A 10,219-nucleotide genomic window follows, 5' to 3' on the forward strand; every position below is an offset into this window, starting at 1 on the left:
AATATCTGGTGCATGCTGTTCTTGTAGTGGCTGCTCTGTATTTTATATCTCTCTTATCTTCAAGCTTTTCTTATATTTTCTTTCTTCTTTCTACCTTTCAACTAAATACAGAGAGAAAAGTGTCCTTCATTTTCTCAGTATGAAGCCTTTATATCTGAAGTAACAAGACACCCAACTATAGAAATCATTTTTTTAAATCTTTAAGGAGACTTTATACAATTCTGCGTGACTAGAGCAGGCAAGAAACACAAACCTTCATTCCTTCCTTGAATCAAGGAGCACTACTGGAGTCAACTGCCAAAATTTTTAGAAGGTTTTAGGACTTACTATACATTGTACTATTAAGATCTACTGAATAAAGGATGTTCTCTCGCTAAGGACCAAGTGTTTTGAGGTTTCAAGAAGTTCTCCAAGAACAACCTACTTCTTTCATCATTTGTTTATGAATTTATCCATGTTTGCTTAATGCTTCTGCTAAATATTAGCGAAAATTTAGTGATTTATATTTAGTTGTATAATCTAAATCAAACGCTGTAGTATGTTGTGGAATGTAGTATATATTAAGATACAGAGAACCTTGTTTTGGCATGCCAGAGTCTTATTTGGTTAGCAGACTGCATGTGTTGGTATTTTTTTTAAGCCAATTATTTTGGTGCACTGAACAAGAAATTCAAGTTTATATGATAAATCTGAAAAATCCATAATGAGATAGGAGTTATAAAAAATTTACAGTGATATTAATCTTTCCATATTCCCCAATAAGCAACACTAAGCATTCACAAGTGGATCCAAGTTAAGTAAAGAGTGTTTTCCTGAAACTTTTAAGTAAGGTGGTTTTCCAGCAAATGGCATTCCCAAGATAAAGTTGTTGTATTTTAACTCATTTCCCTTCTTTAGTATTGGGTTATGTATGTTTGTTTTTTTAACTTGAGAGCTGACTGTTGCTTAAGAAGTTTTCTTATGGCAAATATAATGTAAATAATTTACTATGATCTGCATTTTGCCAGGAACTCACTTATTATTAAGGTTATCACTTAATAAGAATTTTTCTGGTTTTGTCCTTTTTAATATTACATTAAAGTTGGTAACTATTATTGCTACTTTTGAAATATTTGTATGCATTTGTTACCTTAAACATTTGAAAGAAGCACAAAAAAGTAGATTTAGTTAATTTAACCCAGGGAAACATCAATTCTTTTTGTAGTTCCAATTTTATATCACAGTTTTATTTTCTTATGAAATCAAAAAAATGCATTGATTCCTGTTAATGCAAATTCATTATTTAACATAAATATCAGAATAATCTTACAAGTCTTAAATGAGGAAGATATGATATGACTTTTTAATTTTAACAGTGTACTTCTTAGGCTCTCATTACCAGCTCTAAAAATCTTTTTCGAATAATTCGTATTCCTGTGTGTGGTTTATGTGAACTGTGTATCACTAACCTACATGTCATGAGAAATGTGTTGTTTTTCTCTCCCTCCCTTCCTCTCTCTTCCTCTTCTCCCTCCTCCTCCTTTATCTCTCTCATGTATATTTATCTTTTTGGAGGGGGTAGGCCAGTAGTTATGTTGTAATCAGAGTCTCCTTTCAGAAAGACCATTAATGAAAAGACAGAATGTATAGTTGATCAGAAATTAAATGGAAATTAGCAGACTTGGTTAACTTAGCCACTATTTAACTTAGGTTTTGCCACCAAATAGTGCTATAAAGTTAAATCACGTTTAAACTCTTGGCTGAAAGGTGCTGTGTAATGTAAATACAAAGGATTCTTACTAAAATATAGATTTTACACAACAGACATATTTAAAACCTATTCTCTAGACTTTGAAAGATCTCTCTCCATCATGACTCCCTAGATTCAAGTATCAAATTGATCATGGGCATCATGGCAGTCTAGAGACACTTGCATGTAAAAAATGTAAATTCGTTTTTAGGTGGATAAATGGAAAATAAATATAGAAATTATGGTTTAGCTAAAATACAGTAAGTGGGTAATTTAGGTTTATATTAACTAGCTTCTAATTTGCACAACTAGGACACATCCCAGGACACTTACTGAAAATTGAAATTAATGAGTAGGAGGTGGCCCAATGAGGGTGAATGATATCACAGCTTGACCTCTCCAGGATACTGATGTCCTAAAACAGAGAACTGCTCACTTAAGCAGCACATTATTCCTTCAAGTAGAAAATCTAAGGGCAGCCTATAAAGTACTGAGTCTGAGTAGGCTGACCACGAGAAAGCCCAGTTAAAGCAACAACCAAGGGAACACTTGAAATTGCAAAAGTAGGAATAGACTCAATTATATTCATCCCCCTTTTCATAACAATTCAAAAAAGGACTAGATAATAACCACATGAATATTTCACTTTCTCCAAAAGGTGTCATTGGAAGCAAACTTAGTAGAAAGTCACTCTTTTTCCTTAAAGAAAATAGTATGGCCAACTAGAAACTAACTGGGGCCTTTTTACTGGAGCCTGACATGCTTTTAATTATCTGGTTTCATTCTAAATCTACACCTAACCCCACCCCCAAAAAACACTGAAGAATTTAATATACAGGGTAAGAGTTTCGGCCTAGAACTCCAATAAAGTGCTTCAGATCTGGCCATGTGGAAATTTAGGTCCAAGTTTTTGAACTGGTGGTTACCAAAGAGTTCATGAAACAGGTTTGTTGTAGCACCTTTCATGCAAGGCATGGTAAGAGCCTACTTAAAAATCACTGTGCATATTACAGAATTGCAGCCACCTCACAAATGAAATACTACAGCCTGCACTGTCTTAACAGTTTATGTCAGTAAGTGAAAAAGATATTATACCAAATCTGGATTACAATGCGGAATAATGTATGCTAAATGACTTGTATTTTAAGTTACTTAGGAGAAAAGTGATTTTTTTTTTTTTTGCTATACTTAGTCCTGAGATGTATTTTTTTTTAAGTCTTGAATGAATAATACAAAAGGAGCCCATTTTATAATATCAAACTTGATGTACATGTTGAAATATTTGGACAATGAAAATGCCTTAAAAGGAATGCTTATAGATGAAGTTGCACTTATAACACCCTTTAACAAAACCTGATTATAAATTGTCTTTTTCTTTTCTACTAAGGTTTCTCTTTTGATGTTTGCCATTGTACTTATAAATGTTATTAAATACCAAATCAAATAATATAAAAGCTGTAACATTTCCTTTCAGAGTAATGCTACTGAGGGATTTGAAGTTGAATAGCAAAATGTTTGGCAGTACCTAATATCAGCCACAGAAATCCAGTTTATAATGACACCATTGTTTACCTTTTTAAAAGCATCACTTTTTTATTTTAGTTTTTAACTTTATTTTTTAAAATTAGGTTGGCTTAACATTTGCTTATCAAACTGATATAAAAAATAAAGCAAAGGTGATTTTTATAACAAGTGGTTAGTAATCATTTAAAATTTGTAAAATATGAGTTAGCCAAGTATTCTTTCCTTTCCCTTTGCCCTGGAAAACCAATTTTCACATAACCCATAACCTTATTTAGATGATTGTGTCCTAATCATTTTGGGATGGGTTTTAGCGGTTTTGGGAGAAAAAGAGTATCAGTTGTCAATTCCAAAGTAGGTTTAAATACCTTAGTAGATTGTTCAGCCCTGGCTGGATTGCTCAGTTGGTTGGCTGCAGGTTCTCTTCTATCCCTGGACAGGGCACATACAAGAACCAACCAATGAATGCATAAATAAGTGGAACAACAAATCGATGTTTCTTTCTCTAAGAAAAAAAATCAATAAACAATGGATTGTACAAATCAGTATCTCATTTTCACTCATAGCCATTGGAGACAGAATGTTAGAGATGGCAACCAGCCTTGTATCCTTAAGCAAGGACATTCTTTCTGGATGGACCTGTTTCTGTCAGAGGTGGGGAAGGGCAGTTAGACCACTTATCTAAGGTCTTTGGGTCTGTTCATTAAATCTTCATTTTATATGCAAAGCAACCTAAAACTTACTGTATCTTAGAGATACAGTACAGAGTAGGTAAAAACTAACACGGCAAATCAGGATAAAGTTACCATTTATGAAAAGTGTTTCTTATTAACTCCGCATCTCTCAAATCTGTTGTATATTTTATAAAAACTCTGTCATAGACTTGTAGCTTCTAATCATCTATCTACACGAATAAAAGACAAACATGCAAATTGTACCTTTGCTACACCTTAAGCCATGCCCGCCAGCCAATCAGAGTGACTATATGCAAATTAACCCAGCCAAGATGGCAGCCGGCAGCAGGAGGCTTGGTTGCCCCAATGATGGAGGAAGCCAAACTTCCCGCCTGCCGTGGCCCGGCTCTGAGCTCCACTCAAAGCAACAAAGTTTCAATTATAGAAGCTAAATAAACCCCAGATACCTGCTTTCAGCAGGCCATGGCCACGGAGCTGGAGCGAGCAGGATGCTTGGGTTGCCCCTGGTGATGGAGGAAGCCAAGCTTCCCTCCCTCCCGCCCTGGCCGGCTCTGAGCTCCTCTCAAGGCTACAAAGTTTCAATTATAGAAGGTAAATAAATCCCAGAATAAAGAAAAAAAGGAGAGGGTGGGAGCTTCCATTGCTGGGGGGGCTTGGCCAGCCTGAAAACGGCCCTCAGCCCCTCACCCAGACTGGCCAGGCACCCCAGTGGGGACCCATCACCCTAAAGGGGGTGTGGCCAGCCAGAAAACAGCCATCAGCCCCTCACCCAGGCTGGCCATGCACCCCAGTGGGGACCCCCACCCTGAAGGGGGTGTGACCAGCCTGCAAACACCCATCAGCCCCTCACTCAGGCTGGCCAGGCACCCCAGCGGGATCCCCACCTTGATCCGGGACACCCTTCAGGGCAAACTAACCTGCCCCCACCCATGCACCAGGCCTCTATCCTATATAATAAAAGGGTAATATGCAAACTGACCCTAACAGCAGAATGACTGGGAATGACTGGTCACTATGACACACACTGACCACCAGGGGGCAGATGCTCAATGCAGGAGCTGCCCCCTGGTGGTCAGTGCACTCCCACAGTGGGAGCTCTGCTCAGCCACAAGCCAGGCTGACGGCTGCCAGCACAGCGGTGGTGGTGGGAGCCTCCCCTGCCTCCTCAGCAGCGTTAAGGATGTCTGACTGCAGCTTAGGCCTGCTCCCCGCTGGCAAGTGGACAACCCCCAAGGGCTCCCGGGCTGCCAGAGGGATGTCTGATTGCCAGCAGAGGCCCAATCCCCCAGGGAGTGGGCCTAAGCCAGCAGGTGGTCATCCCCCGAGGGGTCCCACACTGTGAGAGGGCACAGGCCAGGCTGAGGGTCCCTCCCCCCCAGTGCACAAATTTTTGTGCACTGGGCCTCTAGTATATATATAAAGCCTAAACAATCATTAGCTATGATGGACACTGACCACCAGGGGGCAGACGCTCAACACACAGGCATGGAAACATGGAACAGACTGATGAATCTCAGAGGAGGGTTGGGGGCAGGAAGAGATTAACCAAAGATGTTATAAACATACTGGAGGCCTGGTGCACTGTGCACTGGTGGGGTCCCTCAGCCTAGCCTACAGGGATCAGGCCAAATCCTGCTCTCCAACATCCCCCGAGGGGTCCCAGATTGCGAGAGAGTACAGGCCAGGCCGAGGGACCCCATCGGTGCATAAATTTGTGCACCAGGCCTCTGGTATATCAATAAATGCCGTTTTTACTTGTACTTTGCCTTTCAGTAACACAAATTAGTATAAATTAAGTACAGTGTCTCTACCAAATGGGAATTATTTTTTGAGTGATCAAACTTAGAGGAAAATGAGAATTCTCATGACAAGACCTATAGACTATTTCTGTAGTCTAGTCTATGCCAGACCCTCAACTGATGGTTTTATTTAAATGAGGTGGGAAAAAATGTCAGTTTTCCTATTTTTTAACTACCTTCTATGTGACAACTGACAATATATAATCCTGGCATCTTACACTTTTCATATGCCATAACTGAAAGGTGATGAGTAAAATACAATATATTCCAGAAGACAGAAGAAACTTGTTCATATCCCATTTCTAACCTTTGAACAACGACTAAATAAATCCTTCCAATGGCCTGTGTATATTCTGCTGCTGAGTTTTAGAATTTCAATGGTATGATTACAACATTTTCCATCCCTATTTTGAGTGTTTTTCTAGATAAAACTTTTCTAAAGATACACTTTTATAAAAAGGTAATAATCTTATTTTTTCACTGAAGAAAAACCACTTCTATATTTTTAAAATATATTTTTATTGATTTCAGAGAGGGAGAGGGAGAGAGAGAAAAACATCAATGTTGAGAATCATTGACCTGCTACCTCTTGCACACCCCCTGCTGGGGATAGAGCCCACAACCCGGGCATGTGCTTTTGACTGGAATCTAACCAAGGGCCATTTAGTCCACAGGCTGATGCTCTATCCACTGAGCCAAACCAGGTAGGGCAAGAAAAACCACTTGTAAAAACAAATACTCAGTAACAGGAATTTTTAGCTCTTGTCCTATGCTTGTTTCAATTATCTTGCAGGGAGTTTTTATTCCTTAATTCTCATTCCCAAAAGAGAACCATTATCAACAATATACTTATATTCCTCTTAATTTTTTCCTGTATGTGCACTATCACATGCATAATTTTATATATGCTGTTTTGCCATTTGCTTTTTTCAAGTACAGTACCTGTCGAAGATATGTTAACCTTAGTTTTGATGTTAATTTATTCTTAATTTTTGAGGGCATTTCTGTAATGAGTCATGGGGAATGGAGGATGGGGAGTGGAGAGGGATCTGAGCTGACACTACCTCAATATATCTTTTTAAAAACAGCTTTAAGATGAAATACCCCTCCGAAAATGACTTAGGTAGTCACCAAATCAAGGTGCTAAATATTCTTATTACTTTTAATGCTTTTTACAAATTAGAAATAAGAAAAACAGCTTCCAGATGTAAACATATTCTAAACATTGGCCCAATTAGTTGTTTTTATCAAAATTCAGTATTATGGGATCATGTCCTGTCTTCTTCACAAATGTAAGAAAGTCTTCAGGGCTCAACCCCATGGTTGCAGCATTGGTCATTGGATGAAAGTACACCTTTTCATGTCCACCTTCCAAAAAAGCAGAGTCCAGAACAAATTTCACATCTCCATCATCACAGAATAGTGCCAAGGGTGTGGCACAGCCTGAGCCAACTTTTAGCTTTTCTAGCATGGCCGTCTCATCAGCGAACCGCAGATTTCCGCTCCCGACACCTAACTGCTTGGCAAGGTCATTTAAATTAACTTGTCGATCATGAAGAACTGTCACCAGCCAATAGCCTTTTTTCTTTTTGTCTTTAAGAAATAAGTTCTTACTGTGTGCTCCTTTCAAATGTTGGACATGAGGCATCATTTCTTCAACTGTAAACACCTGTAAAATGTCACATGGGAAATTTAAAAATAATATGCATGTATACACACACTGTATACACACACACAGTTACAATGTATTTTGCTTGCTGGGCGAAAACAGCAACATTAGGGGAAAAAAACACAGCAAGGTTAGGAAGCACTCAGTGCTCTGGACTTCACCCATTATGAACTGCAAGCCTTTACCCGCTCAATTCCTCGTATCGGGACCTCAAGTAATTTATCTTAGGTCAGTTCTCTATTCCAGTGTGCTGACTGACCAAGCCCTCACATTCTTAAAATACTTTTTGCCTTTTTTTTTTTCTTTAAATTGAAAGTTTGTAACAGCCCAGATTCCTTAGCATCCCATTACATCTAGATCAGGTGACAACCTCCAATCTACAGGTATGTAACCAGGGTGAGGGTGAGGGTGAGAGGGTGAGGGTGAAGGCAGGGAGTGAGACCCTGGACTAACAGAACAGCAGAAAGCTGGCAATATGCACAGGTCAAGGAGCGTGTGTGGGCTCTGTGGGAGGGGAGGATCAGAGAAAATGACAGTTTTGGCGTTAAATTTGTAAAGTTGAGAAGACTTTTAATGGACTTCTCCCTTTGGAGATTGCCATACTTCGGTACTACCAGTAGCTGTCACGGAAGCTTTGGGTAAAAAAGTTATGGACCCGCAGCTCTCAAGTTACAATTGGTTCTGTGAAATATTTGCAAATCTTCATATCCACTAAATCATGTGAAAAATACCAGACTCTCTAACCCTGGTGTCCAGCCGGGGTGCGTGATGCCTGATACGTCGTAGCTACTGCAGGGACAGTTTTCTGCTGGGTGACTTGACACAAAGTGGACAAACTGAGCAGCATCTCGCAGCAGTTTACAGTGCACCAGTTCTCGGTATGCTGCACTAGTTCTCAATATGAAATGTGCGAAAGCAAGAGGAAAACAAGTTTTCCCACAGAACACCATAATCCCAAATCCAGGGGCCTTGGGTGCTGTTGGGTCCTTTCCGCACGAGAACCCGGGAAATGCCCAAGATGTTCGTTTCTGCGCCCACCCTCCCCGTCCCGGCGGGGGCGTCTCACCTCCGGGTGCTCCACGACCTCCGCGCGGATGGCGAGGGCGTCGAGCCTCTGCTCGAGCGCTGCCCGCAACTCAGCGCCCGCCATGCCGCTGTCGTGGCCAGCGGGAGCGACCGTGGGCGAGGAAGCGCCTGGCATCTGGAGGTTGATGAGAGCGCCTATCGGACCGCCTCTGGAAGCCCAGTGCCGGCGCCTTCCGGGGGCGGGACCTTCCGGGGGTGGGCGGGGCCATCTCCGTGCGCCCCTCCCTGCAAGTTCCTGAAAGCGGTCCCTGGACGCAGCCTTTCAACACCTGCGCGGAGGGAAGATCAGAGAACATGCGAGTTCTGATGTTAAAGGTTGCACCTGAGGGAAGCAACCTTGGAAGAGTAATGTGCTGAGACCATCTGGACCGTAAAGGCCACTGAACCGTGTTATGGCCTCTGTATAACATACTACAAACTATCTGGATGGAGGTCTTGTCTTGCAGCCTCCCAAGACAACCGCCTAACAAGTCCCCTTGCTTATTAAACCTGTCACCTGCCAACATGGAGCGGCCTGCCCCTGCGGTTTCTGCTTGTCCTCTGTGTAGGGGACGGTTTCAGGTTTCACCAGGGAAACTCCCTGAGTTTGTGAACCATCAGGGAGCGAGTTGGGGGCCAATCCCTAACCCTTGAAGACTTCTCAATTTTTTAATTATAATTCCTCTTTACCCTTTCTGCAAGTTAACTTTTGTTATTATTCATCTGCGAATAGTTAGCCGCGGCAGCCTGGACCCAGCTTTTTCAGAAGCAGTTTGCCTGCCTCTGGTGGGGTGGCTTCTGCTATCCTTAGAAACTTCACTGAACCCTTGTATGAGGCCTGAAATGTCACGTTAGGGTTTCATTTATGAAATTAGATTAAGCCTCAAATCCCAAATAAACATAGATAATCCAAGGGACGTCTAACTCCAGTGAGAATAGATTTAGGTTATTTCTGAGGTGCAAACTAAAGGCCTGGAACAGGAAGCCCCTTCAGAAGACACAACAAAGTATCTATCTGGGTCCTCACTGCATAGGCCTTGGTGGAAACTGCAAGAACTGACTTCACAATTTCACCCAGGTTGGCCTTGGACAGCACATGATAACACTTCCCAGCTTGCCCTCGCTTGCATGGCTCAGTGGATAGAGCGTTGGCCTGTGGACTAAAGGGTCCTGGGCTCGATCCGGTCAAGGGCAAATGCTCGCGTTGTGCGCTCGAGCATGCAGGAGGTATCCAATCAATGATTCCCTCATCATTGATTTTTCTGTCTCTCTCCCTCTCCCTGCCTCTGTGAAATCAATAAAAATATATTTAAAAAAATAATAAAACTTTTCAGTTTAACCACTTCTAAAAACTGCTGAGCCATGTTTCCCTACTAATTATTGTTTCATCTAATTATTTCATCTCTGATTATGAAACAACAGGCTACTTACTACTCATGGCCATCTAAATTCAGGTCAATAACAAAAGCAAACATACTACACTAGAGGCCAGTACACGGAATCCGTGCATTGGGGGCGGGGGGGGGGGGCGGGGGTCCCTCAGCCCAGCCTGCACCTTCCTGCAATCTGGGACCACTCGTCTGCCTGCCTGCTCGCCCCTAACCACCTCTGCCTCAGCCCCCACCACCGCAGCTTCATCCAGAAGGACGTGTGGAAGGTCATTCAGCTGTCTGGTCTAATTAGCATATTATGCTTTTTTTCTTACAGATTACTGAGTGCTTAGAAAACAGACAAGGGAGAG

At 41.6% G+C, this 10,219-nt stretch overlaps 2 protein-coding genes and 1 long non-coding RNA gene across 6 annotated transcripts in view; 1 reads left to right on the forward strand and 2 right to left on the reverse strand.

Annotated features, from left to right (window-relative positions):
- CCDC88A (coiled-coil domain containing 88A) overlaps window positions 1-3,418 on the forward strand; it is a 109,683-nt gene extending 106,265 nt beyond the window's left edge. For both annotated transcript variants that reach the window (XM_036334528.1, XM_036334529.1), the window contains one exon: window positions 112-3,418. The gene's annotated coding sequence lies outside the window, so the exon portion shown is untranslated. The remainder of the gene's footprint in view (window positions 1-111) is intronic.
- The window catches only part of LOC118668991, a 44,694-nt gene extending 41,018 nt beyond the window's left edge, over window positions 1-3,676 (reverse strand). For 2 of the 3 annotated variants that reach the window (XR_004971835.1, XR_004971833.1), the window contains exon 1: window positions 3,619-3,660. This is a non-coding gene — a long non-coding RNA (uncharacterized LOC118668991). Of the gene's footprint in view, window positions 1-3,618 lie in introns of all 3 variants that reach the window. The other variant, XR_004971834.1, reaches the window with a different exon arrangement.
- Window positions 3,677-6,879: 3,203 nt separating this feature from the next.
- LOC118668992 (prolyl-tRNA synthetase associated domain-containing protein 1) lies at window positions 6,880-8,652 on the reverse strand. Its single transcript, XM_036334532.1, has 2 exons — window positions 8,480-8,652; window positions 6,880-7,413 (listed from the first exon to the last, which is right to left on the reverse strand). Exons 1-2 carry the CDS (start codon window positions 8,612-8,614, stop codon window positions 6,979-6,981), a joined length of 570 nt encoding a protein of 189 aa, XP_036190425.1. The 5' UTR covers window positions 8,615-8,652; the 3' UTR covers window positions 6,880-6,978.
- Window positions 8,653-10,219: the final 1,567 nt, after the last annotated feature.

The sequence above is a fragment of the Myotis myotis genome, unplaced genomic scaffold (genome assembly GCF_014108235.1).
Source record: "Myotis myotis isolate mMyoMyo1 unplaced genomic scaffold, mMyoMyo1.p scaffold_m19_p_14, whole genome shotgun sequence".
In the NCBI taxonomy this organism is placed as follows: domain Eukaryota; kingdom Metazoa; phylum Chordata; class Mammalia; order Chiroptera; family Vespertilionidae; genus Myotis; species Myotis myotis.

What these genes read in the sequence shown, in the direction of transcription:
- LOC118668992 (XM_036334532.1), bottom strand. Translation starts at nt 8,614, where the DNA reads ATGCCAGGCGCTTCCTCGCCCACGGTCGCTCCCGCTGGCCACGACAGC. An exon ending in AGGTCGTGGAGCACCCGGAG is followed by an intron (nt 7,414 to 8,479) that starts GTGAGACGCCCC and finishes GACATTTTACAG; the next exon opens with GTGTTTACAGTTGAAGAAAT.